The 17,222-nt window shown below is 37.5% G+C and overlaps 1 protein-coding gene across 8 annotated transcripts in view; it reads right to left on the reverse strand.

Moving 5' to 3' along the window:
• EXD3 (exonuclease 3'-5' domain containing 3) overlaps nt 1–17,222 on the reverse strand; it is a 441,427-nt gene that overhangs the window by 263,351 nt on the left and 160,854 nt on the right. For 6 of the 8 annotated variants that reach the window (XM_074210599.1, XM_074210601.1, XM_074210600.1 and 3 more), the window contains 2 exons: nt 9,063–9,230; nt 8,036–8,203 (listed from right to left, as the gene is read on the reverse strand). In XM_074210599.1, the coding sequence (XP_074066700.1) occupies nt 8,036–8,203; nt 9,063–9,230 (336 nt within the window). Of the gene's footprint in view, nt 1–72; nt 7,116–7,139; nt 7,181–8,035; nt 8,204–9,062; nt 9,231–17,222 lie in introns of those variants that run through there. The other 2 variants (XM_074210605.1, XM_074210606.1) reach the window with 2 other exon arrangements.

A 17,222-nucleotide genomic window follows, 5' to 3' on the forward strand; every position in this document is an offset into this window, starting at 1 on the left:
CTTCTAATTGATGATTTCAAAATTGGACCTTATCTAGTCTCCTTTTCCCTCTACAAACTATGCTGTTCTCACCTCTTGCTCTTCTCAGCTCAGTTCTCCACTCCCACCAAGTCAAGTTCAACAGGAATCAAGGTACATATCTAGTACCAGTGAGGCAAACAAACAATTTTGAGAGAGAGGGAGAGCTGGTTTGCCAGGTTATTTATGGCTGGGCTGGGAGCAGAAAAGAAACATGCAACCAGGCAATGGCCCAACTCCTGTGACAATTACAATAATGCCCTCAGGACAATTTTACTTTAGTAGAAACAACAATCAATATATATTGCTTAATCTATTTATACAGTCGACTCTGCCTGAACAAGGGATAAGGAGGATTGAAAGTAGCGATCTTAAAAAATCATGAAAACAGAACTAGTTTTAGGAATGTATGATTTTCTTAATAGTTTTTATTCATTAAACTAACACTAACATTATTTTGCATTCCTGAATATATACCAATTAATAAAGGGGGAATTGGCCAAGGTATGTTCCAAGGGGCCTGTGAAAGTCTGTTTGGGATAAATGCTTATTCCTGAAAATTCACAAAGCTAGTAATTCATAAAGAAATGATCCAGAGATGATTGTTACATCTGTTTGTCTCAGCTCCCCATTAGACTCTAAATTCCTTGGGACTGTGCCAAACCTAGACTCATTCAAGCCCCAGTGTCCAGGCTGGTGTCACAGCACAACACAAGCTAAGGGAAAGGATAAAAATATCTAATTTTGCATAACAACATGTTTTCAAGACAGCGAATTTTTCTGGATTTTATAAGATATGTTTTGAAATGAAACAGCAAAGGAAAACTGAATTCAGACTTATGTATATTGTGTAGGAAGAAAGGGGAAGAAAAAAGAAAAGAAAAAGAAAGGAAGAAAAAAGGAAGAAAGGAAAAAGAAAGAAAAGAAGGAGGAAGTAAAGAAAAAGAGAAAGGAAAGAAGGAAAGAAAAGAAAAAAAGCAAGGAAAGGAAGGCAGGCAGCTTGAGTAAAAAGTTGGAGTATAAGCTGAAAGTTTAGGCAAATTTTTCCCAGAAAAAGGATTGTTTAATGTGATCTAATAAATACAGTAGTTTAAAGATGATGCAGAAAGCATAAGAAGCCAGTGTGGAAGCTCAGTCACTATAGGAGGACAGGCCCAGAATTTCTGAGAGATGAGAGAGAACAGTGGGAAGGATTCAGGTGAAACTGAAGGTCTGTTTTATGAGCAAGAGCCTGGATCCCACTGGTATCAGAACCAACAACAGAAAAACTGTTACGTATAAAATGTACCCTCTTCTCTAGGTAATATGTATCACTGTCATTGTCCAAGTGTCCATCAGTGATATTTAAGAGTTTAATCAATCCAGTGACAATCATATCAGTTGCTTGGGCAGCAACCTTGACCTATGTGACTGAGAAAAGCACCACAAGCACCAGGACATGAGTGTAAATGGAAACAGAAACAGGTAAGAACACAAAGAAAAGGCAGACTTGGAGCTTGAAGAGTTTACTACAGATGACTTGAAGATACGTTTCAAATGTCTAGTGCAAAAAGAAATGTAAAATAAAACAACTCGAAAGTTTCTTTCACCTTATACCAGGTAAAATGGCAAAGATAATAAAAGATGAGAAACAGTTAATGCTGAAGAAGGTCATGGGATAATAAGCACTCTGGTACACTCTTATGGAGTTGTGAGGTGGTTGAAAGATGCTGGATTCCAATTTATAATTACTCAAGGAAAATCATGATTATCCACATGCTTGAATCTTGAAAACCTCTGGAGTATATGTCTAACAATGATCATTGTTGGAAGGGTTGTGGGAAATCTGGGACACTAATACATTGTTGGTGGAGCTGTGAACTCATTCAACCTTTCTGGAGAGAAATTTGGAACTACACCCAAAGGGCAATAAAAATGTGCATACCCATTTGATCCAGCAATACCACTATTGGGTCTATACCCTGAAGAGATGATGAAAAAGGGTAAAAACATCACTTGTATAAAAATATTCATAACAGCCCTGTTGTGGTGGCAAAGAATTGGAAATCAAGTAAATGTCCTTTAATTGGGGAATGGTTTAATAAACTGTGGTATATATGTATGTCATGGAACACTATTGTTCTATTAGAAACCAGGAGGGACAGGAATTCAGGGAAGCCTGGAAAGATTGGCATGAACTGATGCTGAGCGAGATGAGCAGAACCAGAAAAACATTGTACACCTCAAGAGCAACATGGGGGCGATGATCAACCTTGATGCACTTGCTCATTCCATCAGAGCAACAATCAGGGACCATTTGGGGTATCTATGATGGAGAATAACATCTAAATCCAGAGAAAGAACTGTGGAGTTTGAACAAAGACCAAGGACTATTACCTTTAATTAAGATTAAAAAAAAAACACCAACTGATATCTTATTGTCTGATCTTTCTATCTCTTATACTTTATGTTTCTTCCTTAAGGATATGATTTCTCTCTCATCACATTCGATTTGGATCAATGTATACCATGGAAATAATGTAAAGACTGGCAAATTGCCTTCTGTGGGGGGTGGGGGGAGGGAAGTAAGATTAGGGGGAAAATTGTAAAACTCAAAATAAATAAAATCTTTAAAAAAAGTCTAAGATATACCAAGCATCCTGCAGTAGCAAAGTAATGGAAATAAAGTAGGGGCCCATCAGCTAGGTAATGATTTAAAAAAAAACCCTAAAAACAAAACAAAACCAAAATAACACAGACCTATGGTCAATAAATGTAAAGAAATATCACTGAGTGTCAAGAAGTGATGAGTATGAAGAATTCAGAAAAACATGGGAAAATATGAATGAATTAAGAAAGACAAAAATAAGCAAAACTAAAAGATTATATAAAATGACTCTGTGTGTGTGTGTGTGTGTGTGTGTGTGTGTGTGTGTGTGTGTGTGTTTTCAAGCAGATTGTGAAATTCTTGACATCAGGAAATACTGTCTCTTCCTTTATCATCCTCAGTACCTAGTCTAGGTTATGGGAAAGCATTGAGTAATTGTTGAATTTAAAATACTGACACGATCCTAACTACAAAATCTTGTAAGTTCATCATCATACAGAAGAGCAGTTATACTGGTAAAGAACCTATACACATAGGCCTTCATTTTATGAATATATTTTATGAGACAAAAATGCTGCCTGCATCATCACCAAGGGCAAAAATGGACATTAGGATGGAAAAAAAATAGTTTGGGTAGCCAATAGAGAGGCAGGAGAATATGAAAATGGAAAATTATTCTCCCCAATTATGAATCAATGAGAAAGATTCAATAAGCAATGATTTTTTATATTTCAAATTTCAGGCAAAGTATGATACTTGGGTGCCTTGTTTATCAGCCTCTAGAAAGAAAAGATCTTGTGAGAATAATTACTATGAGTTTTACTATTATGAGCAATAATTACCATGTGAATACCAATACAAAACTAACCTTCCAATCAAAAAGCTGTAGAGGTGCCTGTCTCCAAAAATGGGAAACCATCCAAATCTTCACCCAGATGTGAACATCTGACATACAAAAGTAAATGTCTCAGGTTCCTACTATGCTCTTACATAAAATTGAAGTGATGAAAAAAAAATAAAGAAAATAGTGTCCTGTTGTGGAGAGAAGCCTGAGGGTTTTTTCTAGGTCAAGAATATTTCTGGTTTTGACAGGCTAAAAAGATTATTTATTGTTTCTTTCCTAAATGCAGTTCACTGCCACCTGTTCTGAACTGAATATAAAGCTGTTAAACAAGACCAGAACTTTGATGCTGATTGTGAAAACAAGTTTCACTGTATCCGACCTTAGAAGCATTTACTACTTGGTCCTGAAGCAAAGGAATTTGATTTTTTTTTAAAGCAAAGCTATCTTTTTACCTTGATAAGCTGTTTAAAAAATGTAAATAAAATAACTCAGTGGACAAAAGAGGGCATTCATCCCATAGAAAGACAGCCGCCACCCTTAGACATGAAATATCGCAGCACATTAAGTCATGAGACCCTGCTAATCAAAGCTGACAGGGTCCTGAATGTGATTTCTGCTGAGACTTAGCGATATCATGGGGCACTGAAGCATGCACAGCCTGCCAGGCTGCCCCTGTTCATGTGACAATGGCTTTTATTAGAAAAAGGGGCCTGTAAGGGACAAGAGTCCCCTTTGTCTTTAGATTCCTGCATTTGGAGTGCAAGAGAGGTTCATTCAACCAGCCCCAGACACTCTTTGAAAGGCTGAAGTGTAACATAAGATGACCATGAAACACTAGCTTGCCTTCTGCCTACCCTTCATTCTTTTAAAGCACAGCCTGGCCTATTCAAAGTCTCTTCAGAGAATAGCATCGCACTATATTAGCCGCTAGTCTGCTGAATTCCATCATTGTTCAGAAAGGACTAGCAGCCATCTTGGTTTCCATAAAACCATTCACCAATGCTGAAACAGAGAGCTCAAGAAAAGGTTTCTGAAAGGCAACAATGCCATCACCGGCTTCAAGCCCTGCAAAACACATGGTGTACACTTTTCCTGGTCCAGACCTAATCCAAGGATGATGCTGAAGTTCAAGATAGCAACTCTGGTAGTCATAGTTAAATTAAAATACCTTCACCTTCAGAGGACTTCATTCACTTGAAGGATAAAACATACAATTCAAGGCTACATTTGTAAGGGCATCAAATAAACTCTTCAGATTTTTTCAAGGTCACTTCTCTTAAGAATTGAGCATATTGGCCCAAATATTGTAATAGACATTTAAGAGATGAAACAAAACAAGTGTGATTGCTGACTCTCCCAACAGTCTGAGGAGTCTAAGAATGGGGTAACTAACCAATGGGATACTGCTAAACATCCTAAAGAGCTCCTGTTAAGTTTCTGCCTCTGTCTTTAAGCATCATCCTTATTTATAGTCAGAAAAATACAGCCTCAGCTCACCTCCTGTGGCGCAACTGTGCCATCAAGTGGCTGGGAATGGAGGGCTCAGATGTGAGCTCCTTTTGCTCATCTCTGGGAACAGTCACTGCAACTCACTTCTGTCATAAGAATTAGTCAAGTCTGTATTAACTGTCAGAGCTGGCATATCTTTAAATAATTTAAAAGAAAGGAACATAGAACAACAAAATGTTACAGTGGGCAAATTGAGTCAGGGTAAAGGAGAATTTGCTTAGAATTTTTATTTGAATAATGGATATCTTTTTTTAAGCTGTCCTGTCTTTTAAATCTACATGTGAAGAAAAAGGGATCCTGGAAGTGATACAGAAGACACAAATTCCTCTTAGTTTTCATATCATGCTAGCCCTAAAAAGAGGCAACAGCTTCAGAAATAAAAACCAGAATTGTGACAAATAAAAACTACAAAACATTCCTTCTTTTTGCATTTTTCCAAATGAGTAGAAAACTGGCATTGTAAAGTCACAAAAGAACACTAGAAAAAGTTAAAAAAACTAGTAAAAAACAAACTTTTTGAAAAAGTTCCAAGTTTCCTGATTTAAGAAGGAACTTGTATGGAAATTTTAGAAGACTTTCTGATTCTGTGCTCATTAAAATAATGAATGAAGCTTAAGATCTAACAGGAGTACTACCTGACAACATTTGAATTATTGTCTCTCCCATTAGGATTTCTGGCAACACCATCATCTTCACCAAATATTTACTGAGCACCTAGTATTCAAGAGGATTGGTTCTACTCAGAGGTGCTGACACTAACCTGGTTGTTCAAGAAGTCTGTGTCTGGTTGCAGAAGCAGGTCACATACATGAAAAGAGAAACACCACTCTTGCTCAGAATATATTTGGGAAAATATGGTTAGTTCTAGTGACCACATTTTAGGTAGGACATTGACATACCTAACTACATCAAGAGGAAGATGACCTATGTGGTATGGAGCCCTGAAATGAGAGAATATAGGAACATCCAAAGGGTTCCACGTGAAAGACTTATTCTTTGCTGGTCCAGAAGACAAAACTAGGATAAATAAAAGTAATTTACAGGAAGGGAGATTTCTGGTTTTATTTAAGAAAGAGCTGTTAACTGGAGCTATCCAACAATGGAATAGGCAGATTTGTGAGGTAGCGAAGTCCCTGTCATTAGCAATATTTGTGAACAAACTTTAGGACCTGACCAGGAATTCTGTACTGGAGATTAGGGAGGAATAGATGGTCAAAAGTTTCCTTCTAATTTTTTTTTATGATTCTATATGGCAAATTTTATGATTTTATGATTCTATATGGCAATTTTATGATTTTTATGGCAAATTTCATGATTCTATATATGGCAAAATGTCTTATGTATACATTTTACAATGTACAGAGTGCTTTCACGTATATTATCTCATTTGATCTCCACAACCACCCTGTGAAGTAGGTGACATAAATACTTTATCCCCATTTTATAGAAGAAACAAGGGCTCAAGTAGTTTTAAGTGATTAGTAAGAGGCAGAATTGGGATTAGAATCCTGAACCTACTATTCTCTCTCTGACTTCTTTCAACTCAAGAGTAAGTGTCCATACAAAAGAGATTTTTTTTTTCAATATAGTAATGGTCCCCAGAAAGGCCACCATGATGGATGAGTTAGAAGCACTTGGGAGTTCTAGTATTGGAGCCAGGGATATTTGGCCTCAAGCCACATCTCCTACACACACACTTGTGTGTGTATGTGACCCTGGAAAGTCATTTAAGCTTTCATTTCTCTAGACAGCAAGATACAAAAAAGGTTAAAATAGACCTGTATTGGAAGAGTGGTTTTCTTCATTGTTGAAGAATTCTCTCTTCCAATAAAATCCCAGCTCTAGGCTCAGTTCCTACCTAACAAACCACAGTAAAGCCCTACAGATGTTATAGCACAAAAGTGATTGAAAAATGTATACCCATGAACAGTTCACAGGCACAGCATCTGCTCTAACAAGAACAAATTGGCAGGGGCGGCTAGGTGGAGTAGTGGATAAAGCACTGGCCTTGGAGTCAGGAGTACCTGGGTTCAAATCCAGTCTCAGACACTTAATAATTACCTAGCTGTGTGGCCTTGGGCAAGCCACTTAACCCCATTTGACTTGCAAAAACCTAAAAAAAAAAAAAAAAGAACAAATTGGCAATCAATAACCCTCTTCTATCCATCTCATACTTTGTACCTTAGAATAGCTTGTCTAAGCCACAGATGAGTTGAGGGGCCCATTCAAAGCTACTGTTAAAGCAAGAAGTTCTAGATTTCTAATCTTTGATAGTTCTTCCTGGAGCAACAGAAATTTCTAAAGAGTGCTTTAACTGCCAAGGACTAACTGGATAGGGAGGAGCCAGTACAGGCAACCCCCACAGCCTAGTCTGCTTCTGGCTACCTCCATCCTTATGGTACAATGACCCCAAAGGTATTTGTACCATGCTAGATAGTCCTCCAATGATCAGTTTACCAATTCTGGGCAGTATTTAGAGCTATGAAGAAGTTGAAGATCTATGATTTCATTTGTGTGAATGATCCACCCATTAATAAATGTAGACATTTGTCATTTCAACTCTGAGTCTCAGTTTTCTTGCAGTACTTATCTCACTCAGTTATTGTGAGGATCAAATGAAAGAGTATATGTAATACACTCTGCAATCTTTAAAATACTGTGTATAAATCTCAGTTATTATTATTATTATTATTATTATTATTATTATTATTATTATTATTATTACCATCATTTCATGTTGGTGAGATTCCCAAGACCATCAATCAAATCAGGGCAGAGTAGGTCAATTTTTCCTGTGGCTGACTTTCTAAACTCTCTTGCAACTGGAAAAAAGATTTAGTTCCAATTGGAAAGGGAATTCACTTTCATTTCTCATTTTCTTATAATGACTTCTTTCCTTCACTAATGAAAAGATACAGACTTGGAGGCAAAGGAAGTACTAACTATGCTGCAGCTACAGTATGTTACTGCCATTAGGAAACAGAATTTATCCCTGGGGGACAAGAAGTTAGATGGATTTATTTCATTCAGAGCCACAGTCTTGGATCTGAAAACCACATTAAAAAAGTCATACTCACTTCTTTGTACTTTCCCTTATGGTAAAGATGATTGACGTTTCCGAGTAAAGAATTCCGGTCGGCTTTCTGCAGCTGATAAATGCTGATCATGGGCTCAAGGAGATTACTCTGAGTATCAGCAAGAACCCCAAATGCTCGAGCTTGCAACTTCTTCAGCTTCAAGCCGGACTAGGGAAATCAAACATAACTTCAACTTAATATAATGTACTGTGCTTATGAAACCCTATCACTAGGCTAGGAATCCTTAACCTGGGGGCTGATAACTTTTAAAAAAACATATTTTGATAATTATATATCAATATAATCGGCTTCCTGTGTACTTTTATATATTTTATTTTATACATTTAAAAATAATATTCTGATAAGAGGTCCTTGAACTTCACCAGAGTGCTGCAAGTATCACCACTTCCACCAGATCAGTCCCCTTCCAGGGACCTACTACAAAGCATGGGAGATGGAGACTCAATTTCCATGACACTGAGCACAGAATTTTAGGAATTGGAGAGGCCCTCAGAGATCACTTAATCTGAATCCGAGACTTTTTTTTACAGATAGGATAAATGAGATCCAGAGTGGGTAGGAATTTGTCCAAGATCACACAGTGAGTGTCTGAGCTCACAGAAGCCAAAAGTACTGAAAGACAAATGTGAGCATAGAACATCATACATCAGAAGAACCAAATCTGGACATAGGTGGCAATGGAGTCAATAACCAGTGACTTCTGAAGGTATCTCAGGTCCTTTAGTTCTTTGCACCATTAAGTTATATGCCTCATGATAAATTACAATTTTGGTAAACCTCAAGACTACATTAATTTCTTGAGATCACAGAGGGAACAATCACTAGGTTCAAGTTGAGATCTGTGCAATCTCCTTAGAGCCAATGAGGAAGAGTTAATAGTCTACTGGAACATAAATACTGGAAGAAGCCATAAAGATACAAAAGAAAGGATGATGGGACTCAGGATAGACACGAGTTCTGGAAACAGGAACACTTTTATGTCTAGTCTGGGCTTCTTGGCCCTAACCTGTGGATCCTTAGGATGCTCCTTCAGCCAACGAGCTAATTCATTGGTGATATAATATTCCAATGAGTGTCCTTTCCCCTTGGAGCCTTTACAACTCTCCAGCATATCCAAAAGGCCTGAGAGTGGGTCTTCCAGAGTAGCGAATCCTTGCTTGGCTACTTCCCGGAGCTGTAGAGACACAAAAACCACATTGTCAGGCATTCAAAGGTTTCTGTAGCTCCCCTCCCCCACTCTCGACACAAAGGTTTTTTTTTTTTTAATTTAATCTATTCAGAGAGGTAACTGTTGCTATTCAGCCACCATCCTCGCCCCCACTGACTTTTCATACCACTAAAGATTCCTTTCTGGTCCACTGCACCCCAAGCCCAACAAGGAAAACAGCAATTGTCCACACTAATTATCCCATAAAGACAGAGAGGTTGTTCTGCAGGGCAGACAAAGGGGCTTGTTTTTTATCTAGAAGGTGGTGATGGTGAAAGCAGACAGGTTTACAAGCTGCTTTATCTGCAGCCCCAACATACCTGTGCTGAACAAGAAATATAAATAAAGCTCGCTTTCTCTTTAACTCTCCCCAGACCCAGATTTATCATATAATTGCTGCTGCCAAGAATAATCTGCATAACACCTAGGAGCCACAATTGGGGGGGGGGGGTAGTGGTGAAGTAAATTAGAAGAGCAAAGCAAAGAGCATATAGCAAAGCTAGTTAAAACAAATCTCTTAAAACTCAATTCTCTTTCATCAAAATAAAAGGTACAAGAAACTACTGCTGCCTCAAGCAACACTGTGATTTTTTTATGTATATCTTTCCATTTCAAATCATTTACGGAATAAGGGATTTAAAAACTACAATAACAATATCAAAATAAGCTCTGAATGAAGGAAAACGCCATATTTAAAATTTTGGGAGGTGGGTTTTAAAGCACAGAAAAAGACAGGAACATTTATAGGACAGATTCTCTCTAATAATATATGTGATCCTAGGGCAATTATCTTTAAATGTTTACATTAGTGGGGTGTTTCCAAGGAGTTTAGAAGAGTTGGCATGGCATTCTTTAATACCCATGCAGTGCCCCTCTTCTTATAGTGAATGGACTGGAGGAAGTATGATGAAAGGATGAGAGATGTCCCTACCAATAGCCACTACCTTTCTTCTAGTCAAATTATAAACTCCAGAAGATGCTCCTTTTCTGCCTTTAATGTAATGTTCTTAATTTACCATTTGTCAAATTCCCAAGTTAGAGTACCATATTAAATTACACAAGAAAACAATGGAAGAAAAGGAAGAATGAATGTTTAAGCACCAGCAATTATTTTCAGGATTCTTTGCAGGATTGTAAAATTGAAACTTCTATTTAGAAAAATGTTGATATACTAGTTCTAAATCTATTTTTTGCCTTTTAGAGTTTTATTAATATCTAAGGTAGAGGGCTTTTTTCCTTAGCAGCTGGGATCCCTTTCTAGTTCAGTAAGAAATCAGAGAAAAATGATACAGGATCCCTGGGAATCTTTCCTTTTGATCATTGGGCTCTGTAATAACATTCAGAGTCATTGCTCCCACCTCTATACTCTGAACATACACATTTTATCATCAAAAGAGAAGGAAATATGTAAGGAACTGTCATATTTTGTTGCTTGGGGAGTACAGTGGATAGAGTACAGAGCTGGAAGTCAGGAAGATTCCTCTTCATGAGTTCAAATCTAGCCTCAGACACTTACAAATTATATGACACTAGGCAAGTCACTTCACTAATTTTGCTCAGTTTCCTCATCTGAAACATAAACTGGAGAAGGAAATGGCGACCACTCTAGCATCTTTGCCAAGAAAATCTCAATTGTGCTCACAAAGAGTGAGACATGACTGAAACAAGAATAAGTCAAAAATATGTCTTTGCTTAGTACATATACCTTCCCTGACTCAGAGGAAGGTACAAGGAAGTTCTATGACAGTTTTCAAAGCTCCTTAAGACCAGCATCTCTCTTAATTTGTCCAAAGTAATTCACATTTCAAAGGCCAATGTCAAGGAATTATGTAGGAACATTTTAGCTTTAAAACAATGCAAGGGGAACCATGCTGGAAATGTTCTACAGTGACTTTAAAGTCATGTATATTTAAATAATAAACCCAAAAGAAACTGGCTGGGCAAGCTCCAGAAACTGAGTCAATTAGTCAAAAGATCCTTCTAAGCTTTGACTCTTTCCTGGGGCCTCCCATTCCCTTTCCATCAGAAAGCCTCCAGATTCACATAAAACACAGCACTCAGAGAGGGATTTGGAGTGCTAGCCCAAGGCCTTACTTAGCCTTCCCCAGAATCCTCTAATTGCAGCAATCACAGAATCGTTTTGTTTCATTTTTTTTTTTTGCTTCAGCCGTATAAACTGTTCTCACTAACAAAGGACAAGACATCACTTTCCTACTGTCACAGCATAACCAAGTAAGAAGTAAACTTTCCTCAGACTCAGCATGTGTCAGAACTACATTTTTTAAATTCTCTAAGAAATCCAGTATGAAAAATAAGGAAGTTATTTCTATATGGCACTGGATAAGATCTTGCTTAAAGTGTACCTATAAAGTGATATGTCTGATATTTAACAGGCATCTTAAGGAGATCACAGGGCCTTAAAGCTGGGGGCATGGTCCCCTCGGACAGATAGATATATATTAATGTTGACAGTATTCTAAACATTCGTCTCCAGTATTTCTGGGGCAAGCAAGGATATACCAGAGAGAAGAACTAGACATTGAGTATAATATACTAACTGTGACAATGTGTGGGTCATGAAGTGGATGCCTACAACATATTCTTTTGAATATACTCTGAAGTTATAAATCTCCATTTTTATAAGCTTATCTGATTTCTAGAAACAGTTGTAAGTCATTTTAAGCCAAATCTGATGAAAATGTAAGTAATCAAACTGGTTATTAATTGAAACTCAAAACAAGTTGCAACTATATGGTTACAAGACATTTTAGTGAGTGGTTTGCAAATTAGTTCTGCAAACAATTCTTAAAATGATTTGACTGACTCATTTATTCAACAAATATTTAGAAAATATCTCTATGTACCAAGTTTTACTAGACAGTATTAGCATCATATGGATAAGGACAGCCTTCCCATATGACAATTTCATTTTTGTCCCTTGGTGTCCTCCCAGTTTTACTCCCATGGCAGTCATAGGCAATATCTATTAAGAGCCTATTCTATGTCAGATAAATTAATCATTTCACTTTATAATCACACTTTTATGGATACATTATTTCTCTTTTTTAATGTAAATTCCTATAGACATTAAAGCTTTTAAGATATTTCTCAGTTTACTCCTTCACCTACATTAAAATCTAAAATACAATTACACATTCTTCCTTATGCTACTTAGAGGGTCCAGAGATTAAGCCTGTGAGGAGAGGGGTGGCATTCTTTGATCTCTTATATTTTAGTTCTCATTTCTTGGAGCTGAGGTTGGATTTCCTTCAAGGTCAGAAGAACAAAGGTAATTTCAAAGCTATGGGTCCAGCACTATTTCACTGTTGGTGGAGCTGTGAACTCATCCAACCTTTCTGGAGAGAAATTTGTATCTATGCCCAAAGGGCAACAAAAATGTGCATACCCTTTGATCCAGCAATACCACTACTGGGTCTATATCCTGAAGAGATAATGAAAAAGGGTAAAAACATCACTTGTACAAAAATATTCATAGCAGACCTGTTTGTGGTGGCAAAGAATTGGAAATCAAGCGAATGTCCTTCAGTTGGGGAATGGCTTAGCAAACTGTGGTATATGTATGTCATAGAACACTATTGTTCTATTAGAAACCAGGAGGCATGGGAATTCAGGGAAGCCTGGAGGGATTTGCATGAACTGATGCTGAGAGAGATGGCCAGAACTAGAAAAACACTGTATACCCTAACAGCAACATGGGGGTGATGATCAACCTTGATGGCTTCGCTCATTCCATCAGTGCAAAAATCAGGAACAATTTTGGGCTGTCTGCAATGGAGAATAACATCTGTATCCAGATAAAGAACCGTGGAGTTTGTACAAAGTTCAAGGACTATTCCCTTTAATTTAGAAAAAAGAAACTGATATCTTATTGTCTGATCTTGTTATCTCTTATACTTAATGTTTCTTCCTTAAGGATATGATTCCTCTCTCATCACACTCAATTTGGATCAATGTACAACATGGAAACAATGTAAAGACTGACAAATTGCTTTCTGTGGGGGGGGGGTGGAGGGAGGGAAGTAAGACTGGGGAAAAATTGTAAAACTCAAAATAAATAAAATCTTTAATTAATAAAAACTATGAGGGGCGACTAGGTGGCGAAGTGGATAGAGCACTGGCCCTGGAGTCAGCAGTACCTGAGTTCAAATCTGGTCTCAGACACTTAATAATTACCTAGCTGTGTGGCCTTGGGCAAGCTACTTAACCCCATTGGCTAGCAAAAACTAAAACAAACAAACAAACAAACAAAAAAAAAAAACTATGGGTCCAGGATTGGGCAGCTAAGATAGGATAAAGGAGTGCTTCTGTCTTTTCTTCATATTAATAAATCTTCCCTCAAACCAACTACAGCAATACTATGTCCTAAGAATTCTTTTCTTGTGCTCATAATCATTATTAAAATTTGAAACTAGATGACTGGAATAACTAAAGGATAAGGAACTTTATGAAGAGAACAACTTAACACTGAACATTAAATAAATATGTTTAGTATCAATTCAATGCATAAAGCATTATAGCAAGTATTTAGTCATTTTTTTCTAAGGTCTTTTTTTTTCCATTCTCATTAGGAGTTGTATTTCTATTCAATTCAGCAAAAGGTACAAATTCATTTATTTCTTACAATTTTTTTAAAAGGAAGTGGTTGGGGGAGGTAAAAGGAATGGGACCAGGACCAGAGATTCTGGGATGTCATTGCCATAATACAATAACCTACAAAAATTTTTGACTGGGCTTCACAGGGGGAAAAAAATCTGGATATAAATGACTATATCAATGTCTAAATTTATATATTATTGTACTAATATGACAATAACTAATATTACAATACAAATATATAATATATTATGATGCAACTTATACAAAAGAATTTAAAAATGAATGATGAAGTGATATTTGATAGTAAGGTTAATAAGAAGCCACTACAATTTATCATAAAGGACAATGACATGTCAAATAGGACAAAGGACTTTAGCTTTAGAAATCATTTTTGGCAGCTAAAAAAAGAATGGAATGAGAAGAGATAGATTTGAGGCAGGGAAATCAATTAGAAAGCTATGGCAATGATTCAGGACAGAGGTGATATGGTTTGGGAAAAGAATAGAGACTGACACAAGAGATATTGTTAAGGAGAAAAACAAGATTAGGCAACCAAATGGATATATGGAGTAAGGGAGAATGCAGAGCCGAAGATGACCCAGAGATGGCTTACCTGGGTGACAAGAAGGCATTCTCAAAAGTAACGGAGAAATATGGAAGAAGGTGAGTTTGGCAGAAACCACTGAATTTGCTTTAGATGTGTTTTGACTTTCCCAGTCATTTCCTTGTCATGCTGCCTATATTATAACCAACAACCTTGACTCCCTCTCATACCTCCCCCTAATTTCTTATTTGAACTTTCCTCTCCTTAGTCTCCTGACCCCCTAATTCTACAAAGTCTCCTGGCTCTGACAGGTGAGTTTTGGTCTTATCTTGATGGTAACCAGGCCTGAAAACTATTTCCTGATCATTTCAATGCCATCTCACACCACTGCCTAAAATATTCCCCTACCTTAATTTCTAGTGTTATTTTCTCTATTAGAATATAGGCTCCTTACTACACCCAAAGGGCAACAAAAATGTGCATACCCTTTGACCCAGCAATACCACTGCTGGGTCTATATCCTAAAGAGATGAAGAAAAAGGGTAAAAACATTACTTATGGGGCGGCTAGGTGGCGTAGTGGATAAAGCACTGGCCTTGGAGTCAGGAGTACCTGGGTTCAAATCTGGTCTCAGACACTTAATGATTACCTAGCTGTGTGGCTTGGGCAAGCTACTTAACCCCATTTGCCTTGCAAAAATAAACACACACACACACACACACACAAAACATTACTTGTACAAAAATATTTATAGCAGCCCTGTTTGTGGTGGCAAAGAATTGGAAATCAAGTAAATGTCCTTCAATTGGGGAATGGCTTAGCAAACTGTGGTACATGTATGTCATGGAACACTATTGTTCTATTAGAAACCAAGAGGGACAGGATTTCAGGGAAGCCTGGAGGGATTTGCATGAACTGATGCTGAGTGAGATGAGCTGAACCAGAAAAACACTGTATACCCTTAACAGCAACATGGGGGTGATGTTCAACCTTGAAGGACTTGCTCATTCCATCAGTACAACAATTGGGAACAATTTTGGGCTGTCTGCAAAGGAGAGTGCCATCTGTATCCAGTTAAGGAGCTGTGGAGTTTGAACAAAGTTCAAGGACTATACCCTTTAATTTAGAAAAAAAACCAGATATCTTATTGTCTGATCTTGTTACCTCTTAGAATTCTTGTCTCTTCTCTCAGGATATGATTTCTCTCATCACACCCAATTTGGATCAAGGTACAACATGGAAACAAAGTAAAGGCTGACAGATTGCTTTCTGTGTGTGGGGGGAATTAAGATTGGGGGGAAAATTGTAAAACTCAAATAATATCTTTAATAAAAAATAATAAAAAAAGGACTATGTAAACCTAAACAAAAAAAAAAAAGAATATAGACTCCCTGAGGGAGTAACTGTCACATGGCAAGTGCTCAGCACTTAATATACAATTCCAGCCACATGCTTTCTCTGTCTCTGTCTCTGTCTCTCTCCCCCCCAATCCCTCCCCCCCATGATTACACCTCATCCATGCCTACTCATACTGTGCAATTCACTCTGTCTCACCCAAAATGAAAAAGGAGGAAGAGGCCTTCTACTCCTTAATAATCTTTTGAGGGGGAAGATGCAAGCCAGGTATTATCTGGGAAACAAAGAATGAGTATGGAAAGGAGAGAGTAAGGAATTTTTTCTCAAAAATTATCCAGCCCCTGTTTTCATGGCATGCCAGCAGTTAAGATATAAATGCCCAGGGGCAGCTTGGTGACACAGTGTATAGAGCACTAGTCCTGGAGTCAGGAGAACCTGAGTTCAAATCTGACCTCAGTCACTAAATAATTACCTAGCTATATGACCTTGGGTAAGTCACTTAATCCCATTTCCTTAAATAAATAAAATAAAAAAAAAGATATAAATGCCCTGAAAGGCTTACTCCTGTCTCAGAAGAGGAGAAGCTCTTGCTTCATGGCAGAAGGAAGGAGCAAAGGAGAGGACTGTCAGGGAATACAGGCAGCTAGAGTTGTGTGGGAGACAAACTTCACAAATGGCTATCTTGGGAAGTATGCCACTGCAGAGAGGTCTATCACTTCTAGTCACTCCACAACTCTATCAGGGAATTTTTGATAAGGAAATTTCCTTTACCAATGAAGAACAGTTTTAGGTTAGCAACTTCAAATCTTAGAGAGTTGACACAGGACCTTACCTGGGTCTCCCAGATTTTGCAGCTCTCTTTTCCACTACAGGGCTGCCTCCATTCATTTCTAAGTGATGGCATTCTGATAAGTTTGCATATGCTTACAGAATCTGCAACTCAAGTTTTTGTTTACGACAAGACCTGCATTTTAAGTTAGTTTTTTTTTTATCAAAGTACCAACTCAACTTCACAGCCTTCTCAACTTCACTAAAAACTTTCAATAGATCCTGTTAACCCACTGTTCCCAAACCTCTACAAATCTAAGTTCCCAAAACTACCTACAATGAAGATTTCAACTACACTAGAAAATCTTATATTAACTTTACCTCTTAACCCCAAACTACCTCAGAATGTGGGTACTCAAGTTGTATTGTTTTGCACTTGTTGAGATAATGTATTAAATTTTTCTTAAATTATCTGGATAAGTGTTAAAGATGCATCCAAATCTCCCAAGAGCTCCAGCTGAAACTGGCAGAAGCTCTAAGTGGTATCCCAGGCTGGCACAGAAGTGATCACTGTTCTAGACTAATGATCTAGATAATGGTTCAGGGGAACAGTTGATAATATCTAAAGTCTTGGTATGTTGTGAGAAGAAGATGGAATCATATACAGAGGTCTA

The sequence above is a fragment of the Macrotis lagotis genome, chromosome 1 (genome assembly GCF_037893015.1).
Source record: "Macrotis lagotis isolate mMagLag1 chromosome 1, bilby.v1.9.chrom.fasta, whole genome shotgun sequence".
NCBI classification, from domain to species: Eukaryota; Metazoa; Chordata; class Mammalia; order Peramelemorphia; family Peramelidae; genus Macrotis; species Macrotis lagotis.